Source organism: Lolium rigidum, chromosome 4, assembly GCF_022539505.1.
Source record: "Lolium rigidum isolate FL_2022 chromosome 4, APGP_CSIRO_Lrig_0.1, whole genome shotgun sequence".
Classification (NCBI taxonomy): Eukaryota; Viridiplantae; Streptophyta; class Magnoliopsida; order Poales; family Poaceae; genus Lolium; species Lolium rigidum.
The window spans coordinates 241,466,662-241,486,267 of record NC_061511.1 but is presented as its reverse complement, the minus strand read 5'-3'; the positions used below and the strand labels follow the sequence as shown (position 1 = coordinate 241,486,267).

Genomic DNA, 19,606 nt, shown 5'->3' with positions numbered 1-19,606 from the left:
GACGCTCGACAGAACGATGATAAGGCGGTGGATGATTGTTGATGGGAGCGGTGTTACCCATGTGTGATGCCGGGAGTCTCATCAAGATAGTTCACCGGTGAGTTTAGATGAGTGAAGGAGTCAAGTGAGTGCTCGTTCGCATGTGCGGTCAGCGCCGCGTTAGTGATTCATCGCTATGTCCAAGTGCTCGCCTTTGTGTCCATATGCTCGTTTCTGTGTGGATTTGTTGTAGTTGAAGTTCCATGCCACGATTAATGGTGAAAGACGAAAGAATTTCATCCAGTTTCTTAGAGTGGGGGGAAGCCACATCTATCACCCGCGGCCACAAAGAACATGACCTACTATCACATTTCACGATCACTTGGGAACTCCAGTGCCTCGAACCATCACCCTCGATTGGGAGAACCTTGTTATCGAGTCCCACAACCTCAGTGAATTAACTCGATGCCACCTTTGAGGAATCTAAAATCAAGGAAGTGGTATTTTCGCTCCCTTCAGTCAAAGGGTGTGGCCTCGGTTAGTTTAATTGGGGATTTTTTCAAGTCATGTTGACCTCACAGCCAAAACGGAATTAACAGATTTCAGGGGAAACTATGCAAACCTCGTAAACATGGCCAACTTCATTCTTCTTCCAAAAAAGCTAGATGGCTCGATGTTTGCAGACTACCATTTCATCAACCTAATCCATCGTACACCTAAACAACCATTACTCTGGGACATGGATTTGTTTATGGCCTCCACCACCATTACTCTGGGCAACGAAGGAAAACTTTGTTTTGGCACAACAAATGGTGCATGGAAGGTCCCCTAAAGTGTTATGTCTTGAACCTTTTCATCATCGCATCAAGGAAGCTAAGAACGATAATGAAGGAGTTTTAGGGCAAAACTGGATCAAATCCATCCTACGCTGAAACAACCTAGCACACATCTCATCGAGTTCATCAACCTCTGAAACATCGTATCATGGACTAATCTCCAACAGACCACTAAAGACACTATCGTGTGGAAATGGACACGACTTACACTTCGACATTGGCCTACTTAACCCAATTCCACGAACCAATCCCGAAGTTATCCGTCTCAAACATCTGGAAGGTGCACACGGAGCCTAAATGCAGATTTTTCTTATATCTGGTGATCCATAGACGAATCCTTGCTATAGATAGGCTTGTTCTTCGTGGATGACCCCACGATCCTATATGCCCTTTATGTCTTAGCACAAACGAGACGGTAGTCCACCTTTTCAAAGAATGCCCCTTCTCCGAGGCATTGTGGAGCAAGATGTGGACCGTCCAAGCCACGCCAGTTCATCGAAATGTTTCCTCTTTTGAGGATATCTCAGACTGGAGGAATGCCATGCTACCGAGCGAATCAAAAGAGAAAAAGTGACACCTTAGTGGAATATTTATATACATCTATGCAGCATTTGGAGAAGGAGTGAAAGCACCGCATGTTTAGCTGAACTCGCCTAACTCATATCAAGGTTGCGACATGAAGCAACGAGGTACCTTTTGGAATGGCCATGCTGGAGGCTGGCATTGGTTATTGAGTGGGTAATGTATTTTGTTGGTCCGCGGAAAGTGTCTTATGCACATAAGCATCAGTGCTCCTGAATTTTGAAAACCATGTTTCTTGGGTTTCAAAAAAATTGAAATTAAGTACGTACATACATAAACATTTCGAAGGTGCGGTAAGAATTTTGGAGAAAAAGTATGGTGTATTTTGAGCTATATAAAAAAGACAGATTTCTGACAAATATATGGCCCTATAAACATCCACAAATTTGGTTTTTTTCTCTAGCTTAAAGTACAACATAATTTTTACCTTCGCACGAGTATTCAGGACATTTATATGTATTTATAAAATAAATTTAATGATTTTTTAAAACATAAAAATATAATTTTCAAATATTTTAAAACCCAAGAGCACTGTGCACCAAATTAACGTCCGCTGGTCCGATGCTTTGATTGTTCCCCTTCAAAAAATCATCACCTTGTCCTTGTGCATAGTTCAACATCTTCTAAATGAAAATACAGTGTATATAGATAGTGGTACGCGGTCGCGTATAGTGGTAGCTGTCGCGTACTCTCCAAAAAAAGAACAGCAAACTGATTCTGAAGAAAAGAGCAAGCAAGTCAAAAAGGGAGAGACGCTGCCGTGCCGTCCCCTCCTCTCCGGCTGGCCGGCTCCCCGCGGCTGCGCGCCATGGAGGCGCAGGAGATCGCCGCCGCCGCGCGAAGCTTCTCGGCCATGGCTCGGATCGTCGGTCCGGTCAGCTCCAACCTCCTCTCCTCTCCTCTCCCTCTACCCGTACCAGCGTTTCCCGAGCTTTCTCGCTTAGCGCGACGCTCCTCTCCGCTTCCTGCAGGACCCCAAGGCCGTCAAGATGCGCCGCCACGCCTTCCACCTCCACCAGTACGCGGCCGCTCTCTCCCCTCCCCTAATTCGTTGACCTCTTCGCGAAATTTGAGCTCAATCGTGACTTGGCTTGGTTCCAGGTCGGGGTCCACCACGCTCTCGGCGTCGGCCATCCTCCTGCCGCCGGGCGCCCTCTCGGAGCCACCGCCGCTTCTAAGCCGTGTATGCGCGGCTCGTGGTCACGCCGGGGGGCTCGCGCTTACGGCCGCGTCGCTCGTCGAGCCGTTCCTGGTCGCGGAGCAGCGGGATAGCCCCAGCGAGGTTGGTCGCGGCGCCTCGTACTCACACCTGTGTAATTGAGGTGATTTTGGTGCTGAGGTTTTGGTTGCTTGATGATACATTCCTGCAGGAACTGCAGCCGAGGTTAGTACCGGAGGCGCGTCTTGATGTGCTAGTTGAGGTAAGGAACATCAGCTGTTATGGTCTTACACTAGACACTAGTACTGCATTGCCTAACTCCACACTTAAACCTGCTCATTGCCTCCTTGAGAAGAAATAAGAATTCACATTGATGAAATTTTGTCAAGCTGTCAATCACCACATAGGAGTAAAGACTAATGCAGACATGTAGATTGATGCATAGTTGTTGGGTTATTAGATCTTCAGATCGATGGGCACAATGTTGTTAGAGGGTATAGGATTAGAGGACAAAACATTCGGTGCTTAATTATGTGATTTGAAGAACTACACAGGGGATATCCGTTATGCGTGAATTTTAGGAAAATTTTCCTGAAAGCCTGAACTTGTCCTGGCATATGCAGCGTGAGGAATCAGGGTACATCAGAGATGGAGATTCTGGAGCTCCACAGTGGCTTTCAGCTCAGTTACTTGCGATGGTAGGTGTTTCTTTCCCTGTGAAAACTGAAAATATATGCCGAAAATTGCAAACAGAGGCCGAGCTACATGTAGCCCTTTATTTTCAAAAAATCGAAAATCATAGTTTTAAGTTTTAAAAAAAATCTGGAAAAATATTCTGGATGTAGACAATGATGAAATCTACAAACATGCAAAATCTCAATGTGAAATTCTTTGTATTGTAAACTACACAAAAATGAAAAAATCTGGCAGGTTTTGTAGTTTTGAAATGTGCAGTATTCACTATTCTCAGATCCACATATTTTTCATTTTTGTGTAGCATAAAACTACTAAGAATTTCACATTGAGATTTTACGTGTTTGTAGATACCATCATTGGATACATCCAAGATTTTTTTTCAAATTTTTTTGAATCTTAAAACTATGATTTCTGAATTTTTCAAAATAAAGGGCTACATGTAGCTTGGCCTCCATTTGTCCACTCTCCTAGTTACTAGTATTACTCTTTTTTGTTTATCCAGATTCTAGTGCTAGTTGGGACTTTTGCCGTGAAGCAGTTTAAAACTCTGTAGATATTTTTTTCGTGCTATATGAATGAGCAGTGCTCGTACCATTTTTAGTAAAGTTGCATATGTGAATAGAAAAGGACTGGTTTGTAGTATTTTGGGTTCAGAAGGTACTCTTGGAGCTCAGGAACATCAACTTAGACTTCATAATTAAAATAAGAACTGCTATTAGTTATTTGATTATTTTATGAGGTTCTAGATATTTACATATGACATTATGAATGGAAGATATGATTTGATTAATCATCAGCTCAGCAACTTTGTTTCCTTTTTTTAGGTTGATGTCCCAGCATCTGCTGATTCTGTATTATCCTTGTTAACATATGATGGTTCGATTATTGGAAGTTCATCATGGGATGTTGGCTGGTCATTGGCTGATGTCAATCAGAAGCAGGTTTTCTATTGATCGAGCTAAAATTTACTGTCCTGATTTTGTAGTGATGAAATACTTACAACTATCAACAATTATCAGGTTGAAAATGATGTCCGGTCTTCCCTTGAGTCCAACAGGAAGAATGTGTATGCTGAGTCAGTGGAGCCATCAATATTAGCCAAGTCAGCCACAAGAATTGCCATATTAGGAGTTTCAGCCTTAACATCAAATGTAAGGATCATCTGACACATTTTCATTTCATTGATCTGTAGCACCTCCGGAATTACAAGGTGTACTTATTGAATTCATGATCTTGGCCAATGTGATCAGAATGCAAGACATATCAATGTTTCACCGATGCCACAGCGAGGGGACTCTCTGCTGGTAGTAGGGTCTCCCTTTGGCATCCTGTCACCATTCCATTTCTTCAACAGGTAAATATTGTTTCTACTGCTTTAGTTCCATTTGTCATCATATGCACCTAGTGTGTTTATAAATTCAATCAGGCAGCAGTTAAATACAAGTTTATCTTATTAATCAGTGTAATGTTGAACTCCAAACAGTTGAAAACTTCATGGCATTACATAGCTGGTTATGGAGATAATACTAAACTCTGAAGTGTTGCTCTTTATGATTTCTCTGTACATCCACTAACGCTGAAGAGCAGAGACTGTCTAATTTTGTTCAGGGCATTTCTATGAACCTGTGATGCTTAGTTGTCAATTGGAAAGACATGCATGCATTCATTTACTATAAAATGTCATGTTTATTCAAAAACAAAGAGTTATTGTCAGATTAATCCATAATATCATTGTTGTTCTTTAAGCAGTATATCAGTTGGTGCTGTTGCAAATTGCTTACCGCCAGGCACTGTCAGGAGCTCACTGCTGATGGCCGATATCCACTGTCTTCCTGGTATAAAAATGTCACTGTCTCTCTTAGGACATACTATGACATCAGCTGTTAACAGATTTTCAAATATTTTAAGGTATGGAAGGTGCTCCAGTGTTTGACAAAAATTCTTGTCTGGTGGGGATGCTGATGAAACCATTAAGACAGAGAGGCAATAGCATACAAGTTCAGGTGAGTTTATTGGTGTCAGTAATAGATTGTTGCACATAGAACAGTATGTAAACTTACTATCTGTATGACAGCTTGTGATTACATGGGATGGAATATGCACTGCATGGAGCAGCAACAAACTCGAGGAAGTTGAGCAAGTATCAAATGAGTTACTTGATGACAATAATGCAGACAGTACAATAGTTGAATCATGTGGCATGGATAACCATAGGAGGCTTATTTCTAATTCAGCCAATGGTCTTAACCTGTATAGCATTCCTCCTTCAGTCAGAAATGCTATATCCTCAGTTGTTCTTGTCACGGTCGGTGATACATCTTGGGCTTCAGGTATTCTCCTCAACAAGAATGGATTAGTTCTGACAAATGCTCATCTTTTGGAACCTTGGAGATTTGGGAGAACTTCTCCTCTAGGTTTAGAAAACAAAACCACCTCACTTGCGGGCGAATATCTCCCTGAAGAAGAAAGTAAACTGTTGCAGTCACAACAATGTACATTGTCCAATGAAGATGCCATTAAGCATGAGGTTTCATTGTTTAGTTTGGGTTTTAAAGAGAGAAGAGAATATCTGTTCGTTTGGATCATGGGGAGAAACAGACATGGTACAGTGCTAGTGTGGTTTTCGTCTCCAAGGGGCCGCATGATGTTGCCTTGCTTCAAATGGAAAAGGTTGCGATTGAATTGTGTGCAATTAGACCAGAATTTGTTTGTCCAGCAGCAGGCTCGTCTGTATATGTTATTGGGCATGGCCTTCTTGGACCTCGATCAGGTAATAAGCCTCACAATCATATTTTTCAAAATGGGCTTAATGCATTTTGATTCTCAATTTATTGCATGTATATCTCAGCTATTTCTATTGTTACACGGTTGATATTTGAGTATTTGTCTGCAGGTCTAGGTTCCTCCCTTTCCTCTGGGGTGGTCTCAAAGGTTATCAAAATCCCATCAGCTCAACATTCTCAGCTGCCAAGCACTTCAGAGACTGACAATATGGACATGCCAGTTATGCTGCAGACAACAGCGGCAGTTCATCCTGGAGCTAGTGGTGGTGTTCTTGTTAATTCGCATGGTCAAATGGTTGGGCTAATAACAAGGTATAAACAAGCTTTTTTATACAACAGAATGGATACCACTGTCAAATTGCATACGAGTTGTACCAGTTACCAATTTTTGTGCTGAATATGTACTGTTTGAAACCTAACTTCTAACGTCATCTTAATTTTCCTGCATCACGCATACAGTGACCTACTTCTTTAGTATCCTTGATTCTAGTGATTGTATGCCTGGCTGTACAGTCATCTCATTTCTTCTTACCATATCCAGCAATGCTAAGCATGGTGGTGGGAGCACAATACCTCGTCTAAATTTCAGCATCCCCTGCAAATCTTTGGAGATGGTCTTCAAGTATTCAGGTCCTAGCTATTTTTGTTCAGATCATCTTTTCTTTTTGTCTCAGAGCCAGGTATATATGAGTTTTCAACCTCCTCCCTTTTTTGAACAGAAAATGAGGATTCCACAATTTTGGAGCAGTTAGACAAACCCAATGAATTGCTCTCGTCAGTGTGGGCGCTGGCAAAAGCACCGTCATCAATCCCATTTCTCAGTAGCCCCCCTGAAAAGAGCAGAGAGGCAAAAGTTTTGGAGTTCTCAAAGTTTCTCGCCGAGCAGGAAGAGAGCTTGAAATCTGGAAATGATATAGAGCCTTTCCTTAGACACAAGATTCCTAGTAAAATTTAGATGGGATTGCTTCTGCAAACACAAATGGTTAGTACAAGCACAGTACACTAGACATAGGAGTGAAGTAGAGGAAGATAACAAGAAAAATTAAGGATTCAGATAACCTGAACGCCAAAATGGCGGGCTGTTAACTGAAATTTCTACAGGATTCGGCAAAGGACTTCAAAGCATACTCTCTATTGATAATGCACAGTTTCTTTCTGGAAAGATACATGTTGATTCATGCATAGTTTGTGTCCCAGTAGAAGGGTGTTATCAGAGCGCACTGACGTTGATTTCAGCAAGTTCACGTGTCTTCAGGAATTCCATGAAGACAGGAACCAATACAGCTTGTACTGAGAAGAATATGTTATGCCTTTTGCTTGCTAGTTGTACTAACAATGCTTTCTAGCATCTGCAGTTGGTCTGAAACCCTCAACTAGTCCTGCCAAAGTCTTTAAATTCATTATGGAAATCTATCTGGGTTTCAGCTGGGATTTTGATATCCTAATACTGCTGTATGTACGCCATGTTCGCTCATGAATTCATCATGCTATCCTAATGATAAAAATGGTGGGCATAAAAATAAATAAATGTTACATTCGTCCAACAAATTTGTTTGGTTGCTTGCCTTGCAGCCATACACTGAACAACTTGCGTTTTCTTATCACACGACAGAAAGTGATGTACAAGTCACTCCTTGGAAGAATTGTCAAACATGCCTTCAAAACAATTTACAGTGTAGTTCAACAACATTCAAGTAATTCAACCAAATTGAGTCAGGTAGTAAGGGAAAACAACTCTCCTTTTCTATGGCAAAAAATCTCTCAGTAGTCAAGAAAGTAGGGTGATCTGCCTTTACAATAGGAGAAGAAAACTGAAATTCTACGCTTTTCTTGTTCCCTGAAGGCAGGCCCATCCATCCATTTCAGATACTGACACATTATCCAAGTACCTGGAATAAGCCTTTTCGACCTTTGGAACCTGTATTAGATGAGACCAAACTGAGATACGGAGAGAATCATCATAATTAAGGAAACTAAAATTGAATGGCTGTTAAATTTGGGAAGTAATCAAATTATTTACCTGCTCACACAATATGCCTGAAACAGCAATTGTTCCACCAGTTTTTGTATAACCAACTATGTCCTCGACCAGCTCTAGCAAGGGATTCAGCAGTATATTTGCTGCAACGATGTCGAATGTACCCTTTGAGGACTTCAGCTCAGGGTCACTGCTGGGTTTTCTCTCTTCTGATTTGTCAATGCTGCTTGAGAAGGATGAAGGCTCGGCACCCGCTGGTACCAAGTAAACTGGCATCTTGTTCGAATCCATACCATTCAGCAACCTGTTCTCATGAGCAGATGCTACAGCTTGAGGGTCTATGTCTATCCCCGTGGATAGAGCTGCGCCCATCTACATTGCATAAGCCAACAATGAGCTATATGATATAACGTACTCCATACCAGGACACAGTGTTTTGACTCATAGGTCTAAATGCACCTATTAAGAAAAATGCACTTTAAGTTTATTGTAAAATGTTGAAAAATTATGAAGAAAAAATCCCGGATGTACATTTGAACATTCTATGTTCACTCACAAAAGTTTGTGGAAAGAAGACATTTTATGTGGCCTACGTAAAAAAGATTAAAAAAACTGTAACGTAAAAGGCTATTTTGAATCACTGAAAATTTTCTTTTTTACACAGCCCATAAAAATTGTAATTTCTTTGCGAAACTTAGTGTGTGAACATAGAATGTCAAGATGTACACCTAGAATTTCTTTTTGGAATTTTTAGACATTTTGAAATATACTTTTTAGACAACGGGTGCATCTACACCTATGAGCCAAAGATGATTTCCCCTCCATACTACTGCGGTTTATTCCTAAAAATTGCTGGTAGTAAACAATAATAAGAGGAGAGCACCAATACATGATACCTTCAGAGCTGCAATACTCAATATTCCGGTGCCGGTTCCATAGTCCAAGACACGCTCACCCCCTGTAATCACTTCCTTCAGAAATAGAAGGCACAACTTAGTTGTGGGATGCTCCCCAGTTCCAAAAGCCAAACCTGGATTGATGATTATATTTGTGGCCTGTGGATCCTGTGAATGGAAAAAAACGAACATGATACATGATAAAGTAATTCTCAGTTCAAATACTCAAACAGATGATAAGATAAACATGAAGGAGACTTGTCTATGAAGAAACTCAAAGGAAACAGCATGATGCATGCAGACATACAGGGGGAGTTCTCCATTTAGGAATAATCCAGAGGCCATCGATAACTTTAGTAGACTCATACGATTCCTGCACAAATAACAGTATTGTTTTCAAGTATCTGCCAAACAAAATCACTGTGTCTGCGGCATGAAGTACCGCAGTGAAGTGGATCTTGCGCAGGTGCGTGCGCGCAACTTTGAGAGCGAAAGCTACAATGAACTTTGCTCGCGGATTATGTATATGAAAACTGTATAGCATATAGTCCTAAGAATTACAGTACTAAAGAGTAGTAACCTGCACAAGTGTCACCCAATCACACTGCTTTCCTACAGAGGTTTCATACACTGGGCTGTAGTCCAGACCAGCTGAGCTTGCTGCACTCGACACGCTCGAGCCAACGTTTTCCCCGTACGCAAATATGGCGGTTATGGAGATCTACAAAGCATACGATTGCGCACATTAGGTACTTTTGACTAAATCCCGTGCCTCGTCTGTAGCAAGTAAGCCAGGAACATCAATAAGAACAATTTTCGCCAACTCAGGTTGCAAGATTGCAAAATGCACAGAGAATTTATTCACCTCGTCGAGATTTGCAGCGTCGGCAATGTCGTCCACGGTGACGGAGCAAGCGCCAAAACACAGGAGAGACTCGGAGAGCAAATCCTGGATTACCACGCCACATGAAACTTTTGTTAGGCAAAACTCTGATAGAAACTGAACAATAGGTGAAGACGGGGTACTGAGTAACTGACAGCGTCCTCCTTGCGGCAGCGGATGCGGACGGAGAAGTAAGGCGCGGACAGATCGTAGACGCCGCCGGCCGCGGCCGCGGAGCTGGAGGGAGCCTCGTCGTCCACGCTAACCGCGCGGGCGCAGAAGCCTCTCGACGAGGCGCCGCTCGGTGCCCTTGCGGCAGGGGAGCCATCGCCGCCGCGGCACGCCGAGGGTCGAGCGGACAGCATCAGGACATTGGGCGAGATGCCGCCGCCGCCTCTGCCGGTGGCCGTGCTAGGGGAGCAGAGCGATAGGGTTTGGGGCGAGGCGAGCAGGAGGCGGCCGAGGCGGCGGAGAGGGGCGCGGCCGACGCGCAACGGCGGCAGCATCGCTCTTTTTTTTCTTCTTCTTCTGTTCGCCCGCCGCTCACTCTCTCCAAGCGGCAAGCGCCCAAACGAGTACGTGGAGCGCGGGCTCGGAACACGACCTGATTTTTTGTGCTGCAACGTGTGGTCTCGGTGACTACAGTACACTTTGGGCCCGTTTCCGTTTTTTTTTCGTGGTCCCTTCTTTCGTTCTTTTCTCAGTTCTTTCGCCGGTTTTTAGAGCATCTCCAGCTACTGGGCTCCCATGACGAAATTCGCCGCTATTTAGCGTCGAATTGAATGAAAGTTTGGTCTGGGGAGATCCATTTTCCCAGCGGCGAGTACATGATGGATGAAAGTTTTTTGATAAAATACGGCGAATTTAGATAGAAGTAGGCGAAACTCGTGCAAACATAAGCGAAATTTAGTGATATTTAACTTATATAGGCGAGTTCGTACATATATAGGCCGAATTCGTACATGTATTTGAATTCGGCCAGATGGAAACATTAACTTAAACTAATAGCGGCTTTCTACATGCTGAAATGGCGGTAGAAGGTCGTCTAGTCCGCGCCGTCATCGTCATCGCTCGAGCTCGCGGCTTGTCCGGAGAAGACTGACCGGTGGTAGGCTTTTATAGCGCGCGGAAGACGATGCGATGAGGACGACGATCGGTCTCTCGCCAATAAGTTTTTTTTTTTTTGAGAGCAACCACATATTTCATTAATCGAAAACCAAGTTACATAAAGAAACATATGTGGAAACTAAAAGACAAACCGGGATAAAATGATTATCCTGAATTTGCAGATAAAAACCTAAAAGATCGAGAAATACAAAACGATCCTTAGAGTTTCACCGCAACCACTATAGCCGGCGGCCGCCATCTAAATCCACCGCCCGAGACGAACGCAAGAAGAGACGCCGAGCCTCCACCATTGCAAGATCCAAAAAAGCACCATCGCCAAAGAGGCTTTGTGAGTCGATGAACGAGGCCCGCTGCAAGCGGCGAGGCACATGTCGCCGTGGCACGTCGGCCAGGGGACGTCCCCGTGCTTGTCTTGGACCAAGATACGCCGCCTCCCATCGACGAAGTCGTAGAAGAACGGCATATCCACCACCTCCGGACCAACATCTTCGCTCCAGAAGAACCACCTCGCCCGGCCCCCAGCGTCGTCGTGGACAACGACAAACGCCAGTGACACGTCGAGAAACAGATCTCGCCAGATCTGAAGAACGGCGAGAAGACCAAGCTGCCGATCTGAAAGATCGACAAGCACACTTTGCCAACAACTCCGAGACGCCGCCGTGAAGGTCGTCGCCGGTGTGGGAGTGGAGTTGTGGCAGATTTATTTGCCCGGGTGCCGCTCCCACCATCCCAACGACGCACCACAGCAGACAAGCCCTAACTACAAAACGGAGGAGGAACGAGGTCCCCTCCCCCTCCTGCCGCCGGAGCGGCAAGCGGAGGGAGAGGGGCCCAGATCTCACGCTGGTGGAGATGGGATCTGGCTGCCCGCCGCCTGGGAGAGAGAGCAGGGCAAAACGGTTCGTATCTCTCGCCGATAAGTTGGGGCCACCAGCCGGCGGGAAGTTTTCTCGGCGTTTCGCGCGCTTTTGTTTCGTCCGGAGTCCCCGAGCACTCCCGGGGGGCGGGGATGGCCTGGGCTCCCCGGACAAATGAAAGGCCTAATCCGAACTAAAACGAGGAACCGGGCGCGACTGGACCGTTTTCGTCCATCCGGATAACAGAAAGGCGTCCTGGTGGCCTCATCGGGGAGACGGCTGGGGATGCTCTTATGGTGCCGTCTGGTCCTTGGATCTTTTCTATGAAGGGTCTCTAAACTTATTTCTCCTCCGTTGATTCGCAAAAAAGAAATTTCTCCTCCGTTTTAGTAAATGTCGTAGATTTATTAGATATAGAAATATCTCTATTTTAAATGCATATAGATATATCCGTGTTTAGATAAAATCGTGACATTTATTTTGGAACAGATGTAGTATTCGTGAAACAGTCTGTACGTGATTATATAATACCCCCGAAAAAGAAAATTACAACATAGCGCTTTGAAGTTACAACCTGGACCCTAAACTTTTCACGAAAACACAATCCTATCCTTTGTCGCCGCCACCGATCTGAGACCTCCAGCACCGAGCGGTCGTTGTCGCCACCGGGGAACTTGCCACTTGGGCATCGCTGGATGTTGATTCCTGGTCTGAGGTTGAAGAAGATCCTCACACAGAGGATTAAAAGCCAGGGAAGGACTCCACTTTCCGACATGGAGTGGCTCCCTTCACCAAGGTTGGCTACTTAGCTCGGGCATTGAGGAACTCCAACAGATGCAGCTTAGTAGCTTACATTGTGCGTGCAACCGCACCCACACACACTCCCTACCAAAATCCAGATCGAGGAACCTTATGTTTCCCTTCTTTCTCCAGTCTATCACCATGAGCACAAGGAAGAAGCCTAGAAATCCTTAGATCTCTACAATTAGGAGCTCTGTGCACGAGCTTTAGTGTCGGGGTGCATAAAGGCTCCAACCGCCACAGCTCTGCAAGCAACATCGCCACCACCGCTTTCCGCCAGGAGCAGCTCAACAACTCCATTAGAACAAACCTAAAATGACATAATACCAAATTGGAACTCAGGCCAAAACCTAAATCTACCACTAGAATAATATACATGGGTACGATCACCCCTCCCCACCATCTTCGGCAAATGGAGCTGCCAAATAGGGGAGGAAGAGAAGCGAGGAAGCGGTGGATGACTCTTAAGAGGAAGGGAAAAGATAGATAGAGAGGGGGGGAGGGCGAAATGAGGGCCTCCGAGTCTTTATCATGTGATGCATGCTTTGTGGTTGCATAACCATGAGTCCATGAATAAAATTATTATGTGCATTTGCACATTTGAAAGAAAATAATAATGAATATTTTCCTTGTTGTTTTGCAGTTCATTCACACTAAAATTTGTAGGCTAAAAATTCCTTGTTTGTCTAGCCGCAACGATTATGACAGAGGCAAGATTGTTGCAAGCATGGTGTGAAAGCTTATGGTTATGAGTTTATTGGATCCAAACAGATGAAGATGAGAGGTTGAATCCGACCGCCACCAAAAGTTTAGGGGTAAGGTTATGAGTTTAGTGGAGCCAAAAGGATTTAGTGTGGTGGTATCATCTGACAACCATAGAAAGTTAAGGTTATGTGTGTATTGGAACCAAAAGGATTTAGAGGGGAGGCTTGATATGTCACTCCGGTAACAGTGGCCACCAAAATCAGGTAATGACGGTGGACTTTTTAAAAAAGAAAAGCAGTGGCGAGTATTTTTATAATAACTCAAATTTACGCATGAGAGAAATTAAACATGTCTAGTTGGTTTGTACATCCACTTTCCTAACCAAATGAGCTAGGCTAAATTCTTAAACAAGTAATAGATAATGAGAGACAGTCAGTAAGGCGTGATAAATACAAAGGCTTATGGCTATACATGCAATTTCTATGTGGAGAGATAGGCTAACGGATTTACAAATTTTGACGGAGACCATTGAAAGTACGAGATGTCGCCTAGAGGGGGGTGAATAGGCGTTTTAAAAACTATTATGGATATGGCTAGTAAGAATATAGAATTAAACTAACGTTTATTTTACAAGCACAAAACCTAAATATGTTAGCCTCAACTAAGTGCAAGAACAACAACTTAAGCTAAGCAAGATGGGCAAAAGATATATATGAACACAAGTGATAGCAAGATATAAGTACTTCAAGCACGATGGCTATCACAACGCGGAGACGAAGATGTAATCCTGTGTCCCCCCCACACGAAGTGGGGTACGTCACGTTGGAGAGATGCGGGCTACCACGAAGGTCTCATGAACGCCACGAATGCTCACATTCTTCTCCAAGCCAGTACCACAAAGGAGAAAGGCCTTTCCCTTATGGTTAGGTTTTCCTCCACTCTTAAGATGGAAAGGCCCACAACCACTTCACAACCTCCACGAAGGAGAAGCCCGGGCCTCTTCACAATATTTCGCGAAGACGTCACCAGAGCACCAACCGCCAAGCCAACTAGGAGGTGACCCCTCCAAGAGTAACAAGCTCACGGTTTCTCACTTGAACTAATCGTAATGGATAGCTCAAAACTTATGCAAGGATGCAAAAGCAAGAACACCAAGGGTGCTCAAATCCTTCACACTCAAATCCCACAAAAACAACAAATGCTATGGAGAAACTAGAGAGGAAGAACAATGGAGGAAATCAACAAATGACTCCAGGATCTAGATCTCAAGAGTTTCCCTCACTTAGAGGAGGAAATGATTGATGGAGATTGTAGATCTAGATCTCCTCTTTCAAATCCCTCAAGAAAATGCAAGAATCATGGGAGGGAATGGAGAGGAAGCAAGCTTTTGAGGTTCACCGATGGAGAGAGAGAGAGAGAGAGAGAGAGAGAGAGAGAGAGAGAGCAAGTATAATGATTGACCTTAACTCCTCAAGGAGGAAGAAAGGCTATTTATAGTTGAAAGTGCATAGAGCCCCCATGTGTGGTTTTGGTAATTAATGTCAATCCCTATGGACTAATGGTTGCATTCAGTTATATGTGTAGGAGTTGTTCTTAAGCAATGTGTGATGACCCAGCGTACCACTGCATGGTGTAGTACACAAGTCGTTGACATAACACAAGTGAAACACTGTTCCACTCATATTACATCCCTCAGAGTGGTACAACAGAAACATAATGCGAGTCCAAGGTATGTCTATAGAAGTACACACGAGCTGTTTACATAAGATCAACACAACCTCCTACTTTACAGTGAGGTAAAACTTCAAATAAAGCTCCAGAAGAACGACTCGTAGTCTATCTTATTGCTAACTCAAGTTCAAGAGCTACTTGGCTTGCTATAGAAATCTAGTTTCTTAGGTGCTAGGATTAGGGAAAGATTCCCTTCTATTACTAGTCTAAGTTTCCACTCTAGGCTGATGCAGAAGTTGACTCCATTGACTTCTTTGATTGGATTCCTCATCTTGTTACAGTTGACTCCTTTGTCTTCGAGTTCTACGGTAGTTTCTCCTTCGGTGCCTTGATCTAAGAAGGGGTTCAAATGGGAGGGAATGAGTACGAGCGTACTCAGCAAGTTCATATTAGGAAATAGGTGTATCATGCACTAGCTACGGCCATAGACCGAGAAAGTCATAGGCCAATGCAAGTTTTCATAAACATTTCTTCAAAAGGTTTATTTTATTCGAAAACTATGCCCGTCGGTCTTCACGGGTTGACCGAGAACTTCATGGAGTTCCTTTCCTGCCGCGTTCGCAGTTCCCTTCCCGGAACAGGGAGTGGCAGCCACAATTTGTTACACTCTGCGGAGGTGCGTTACTTTTCCCACAAGAGATCCCACCCTTTTTGTCATCCGCGAGGACTTGCCCCCGTTCACACTTCCTTTGGTGTGAGGCCGGGTATGAAAATCCAAGCCCACACCGCCTTCTCCGCGACCCTGCAAACCCACCCTTTTGTCCAACCGCACACCCCCAGTAGACTTCTTCCGATAATACGGCTTTACTCACGGTGTACTTTGGACAATCCATCATAGACCGTAGAGCCCGAAATCACACACGGATGGGGATTTAAAAGGATATCCCAACCTACGGCAGTGCCTCCAACACCCCGCAGCTGTACCAGTCCGTTGGCGTGCGGGGAGGGAAAGATACGGCTGGCTTCCCTAGAGCCATTATAGATCTCATGGTTAACGCGGTTTGTACGGCGCTAGAATCACTGGACGGCATTGGTAGTTAATACTAGGTTAATATAACCCATGCAATGGAACCTCCACCAATCAACACATACCATGGTTCCATTGCCCACCACATAGTCATATTCATAATTGTAAAATAATACTTTGCTTTTCAATGCATGAGTGATAAGTATAGTACTTTGCATATAGTTTGATAAAAATAATCAAATGACATGAGCAAGCGATGAACTTGCCTTTCTTGACTGCAAGATTATGCAGGCAAAAGCTTCGATACGTGAGAACTCCAAATTCTGAAATACCATCATTGTCCGGTAAGGACAATGTTTAAAGAACTGGCAAAGATGCTATAATGCATAGTATGAGATGCAATCGTCCTGCGCGTAACCTAACCTCGATGATTTAGGATTGATAAGTTGAAAATATTTCTTTAGGGTGTGTTGCACTTTTAGGATGGTTCTCAAACAAGGTTCTTATTAAGCTTGGTGATATTAAGATCATAAGCAAGTAATATGATGCAACATAACAAGCATACACACAAAGGATAGTAGTGGAATAAAATGTAAAGAACAGTTGTCAATTTTAAGTTCTACAGGACATGGTTGATGATTACTTATATTATACTTCAAAAGAATAACTTTTGAAGAACATGTTGATTAAGATTTAATAAGTATTTCAAATAAGAACTTTGGGTTTCTATGATTTGGTTGACAGTTGTACTTCAAAAGAATAACTTTTGAAGAACAGGTTAATAAGAATAATGACTACTTTAAATAGGAGCTATGGCTTCTAGGGTTTACTAATGGTTTCATTTAGTTTTTTTAATACAAACTAGTTGGGTTCTTTAAGTGGAATGGGTTCATATGTAGCAAGTATTGGTAGGGTTATTACCATGGTTTCCCATATACATTATATCAAAGGATGGTTATTAAGATGGTTCCATAGGTTTGTTATTTGGTTTACTATGGCTTCACATTTGCTTTACTAAATAATCTCTAATGGTTTCTAAGCTAAGTGGGTTTTTACTTTCTAAGTAGGGTTTAGTTGAATAGGAGCATATGATGAGAATTACTACACAAGATTGATATTAGGGTTCATTACTATGGTTCTACTAGGGTTTGATGGTTGAGGTTGAATTCCATGGTGATACTAGGTATGAGTATTAATAGTGCTAACATATTAACAAGTTAGGGTTTATACCTAGGTGGTACTAATTGGACCATATAGGTGTTAAGCAAAAATAAAGACATGAGATGATGGTCTCCTGTGAATTGTACCTAGTTTTATTTTAGTGGATCATGAGTATGTATTCATTGGTTGTTTATTAAGTTTCTACATATAAAGGTGAAGTGGATATGATCACATGGGCTAAACCCCTAGGGTTTTAGGGTTGCACAAATTTAGGGTGATCACATGAAATAATGAGATCAAGGTTTATGTTTATGTTAGAATTAGGGTTTCTAAATTATGGTACAACTCATAAAATAATAATTGACAATAAAGGTGTGTTATTTAATTACTTTGCAACAAAATTAGTAATGGTTTGACATTTTATTAATTTTCATAAGACTTAATAATTAGGGTAACTCCTATTTAGGTTTAATTAAAAACTAGAGTTTAACAATTGTTATTAGGTTTTAGAATAATGAACTTGTTAACTAAAGTATGTTTAAGTTACAATTTTTGAGTTATCAAAATAATATTAGTTGTTAGTATTTTCTTGCTTTATTATTATTTAAAGAAATAGTAAATGGTAATTTGCAAATTAGGGTTTATGAATTACCACTAATATTTTAATTGATGAAAATATTATCAAGAAAATTAATATTAACATTTTATTTACTTACTGAATATCTAATATTTAATTTTGAAGCTTTATTAATTATTTGAATTCAAATTGGATTTAAAATAAATGAAAAGGCATAATTAATAGAGTTAAAAATAAATGGACTTTTATTTTGTCACACATTTTTGTTTTATATTTTATTTGAATAGAGTTTATTTTTGTGAGAATTTTGATATATTATTTATATTTTTCTGAGTTGAAATGAATTTTATATGATTTTAAAAAAATTCAGCATTTTTTTGGGATTTGAAATAACTGGAAATACTAAATGTACCGGTTCGTTATCTAGTTCTAGAGACAGACATGTGGGGTCAAGGCCAGGTCAGATGCCACATGGGCATTGACCGAGTCAATTTACGAATGAACCCACCGGACATGTTACTCTCGCCGGCGGCTTGACGCCGGCGACCAGGCGATGATGGTTCTGGCGATCTAGGGCTCCCCGGCACGGCCTACTTGATGCTTTTGAACCAGAAGAGGATGGCAAACTTAATGATGGCAGAGCCCCCACGAAATGGTCCGGCAATGAGTTCCGCGGCGGCGTACTCCGGCGATCTAACGAATCTGAGCTACGGGATGCGAATCTAGGAATTAATACATGCAGGAGATGCGCATGCTCACAAGGAGTACGACGGTAAGCTCAAAGGTGGACATGGTGGTCAGAATCGACCATACAACCATGAATTCCGGCCAGTCACCGGAGAAGGGAACGGCGCGACTGCGTCGATTCCCCGCTCGAGGATGATCAACACAACCAGGCGCTCCTCCTCGACCCCTCGGTAGACGCCGGGGTAGTCTCCATCGACGGCTAGCCGGAGAAGGACTTCCGATGAGCTTGGTTGATTGAGAGAGATAGAGAGATGGAGAAAGCCAGAGAGTTGGCGGCGAAGCATTAGGGTTTCCTGGCGAAGCTCTGTGCATATTTATAGGGCAAATGGTGGTCGGCAACGCCGACTCGACGTCGGAGATGGCCGGGATGCACAGCGAGGTCGGCGCTTGTTCTGAGCGCGAATCTTGATGAGAAGTGGATGAGACGGACGCGAGAAGATTTGGCGAGGCTCTGAGATGGTCTCTGGCATCCGGGATCATCTCTATCCGCAGAGAGGAGGTGGCAGTGGCTCGCCGTCGCCGTGTCGTCTGTGGAGAAGAAGAAGAAAAGAGCGTTCTCTTCGCACGAATTTTGATGCACCCGAAACGGTATGGTGGTCGTGGGTCGACTTGCTTCGTGGGCTGGGCTTCGACTTGGGCTGCTGTGTGGGCTGCTGCGGTCCACCAGGTGAGTTTCTTTCTTTTCTCTTTTTCTTCTTTTCTATTTCTGTTTTTAATTTGATTTGAATTCAAATTTGGTTTTCGTTTTGTTTTGCGGCTTCCAAATTATTTGAATATCAAAACAATTTGATAATCATACTCACTTGCCTAGTTTGCTTGTGGTAACAAGTATTGAAATATTGATTAGATGGATATTTTGTGAGGTCATTCTAAATTGAAAATATATAGGGTTTATGTGTTTATTTCAATTCTTTTTATTTAAGAACCAAACCTATTTTGAATGATTGGAAATTTATAACCAGTGCATGGTAAACATGTTATTAGGTTTTGTTATAACTTAACAATATTAATTGTTCCATATATTTTATTTATAGCTAAATTTTAGAATGAATGGTAATGAAATGGAATTGGTTTATGATTTTATGTGGAGAATGGTTTCTAAGGTTTAAGCAAAGTGGTTGGATCCACACTATATTCACT

At 42.7% G+C, this 19,606-nt stretch overlaps 2 protein-coding genes across 2 annotated transcripts; one reads left to right on the top strand and one right to left on the bottom strand.

Annotated features, from left to right (window-relative positions):
* The first annotated feature begins 2,190 nt into the window (after nucleotides 1-2,190).
* On the top strand, nucleotides 2,191-7,482 carry LOC124707388 (glyoxysomal processing protease, glyoxysomal-like). The gene is given in 15 exon segments (XM_047239042.1): nucleotides 2,191-2,271; nucleotides 2,369-2,415; nucleotides 2,499-2,679; nucleotides 2,768-2,818; nucleotides 3,180-3,254; nucleotides 4,077-4,193; nucleotides 4,272-4,403; nucleotides 4,503-4,606; nucleotides 5,002-5,087; nucleotides 5,161-5,255; nucleotides 5,327-5,801; nucleotides 5,804-6,022; nucleotides 6,146-6,347; nucleotides 6,577-6,665; nucleotides 6,755-7,482. Coding segments are annotated over 15 exon segments (2,175 nt in total). The 5' UTR covers nucleotides 2,191-2,205; the 3' UTR covers nucleotides 6,991-7,482.
* Nucleotides 7,483-7,654: 172 nt separating this feature from the next.
* On the bottom strand, nucleotides 7,655-10,298 carry LOC124707389 (ribosomal protein L11 methyltransferase-like). The gene is made up of 7 exons (XM_047239043.1): nucleotides 9,948-10,298; nucleotides 9,775-9,858; nucleotides 9,490-9,630; nucleotides 9,217-9,282; nucleotides 8,910-9,077; nucleotides 8,056-8,385; nucleotides 7,655-7,953 (listed from the first exon to the last, which is right to left on the bottom strand). The coding sequence occupies exons 1-7, from the start codon at nucleotides 10,296-10,298 to the stop codon at nucleotides 7,855-7,857; spliced, it is 1,239 nt and encodes a 412-aa protein (XP_047094999.1). The 3' UTR covers nucleotides 7,655-7,854.
* Nucleotides 10,299-19,606: the final 9,308 nt, after the last annotated feature.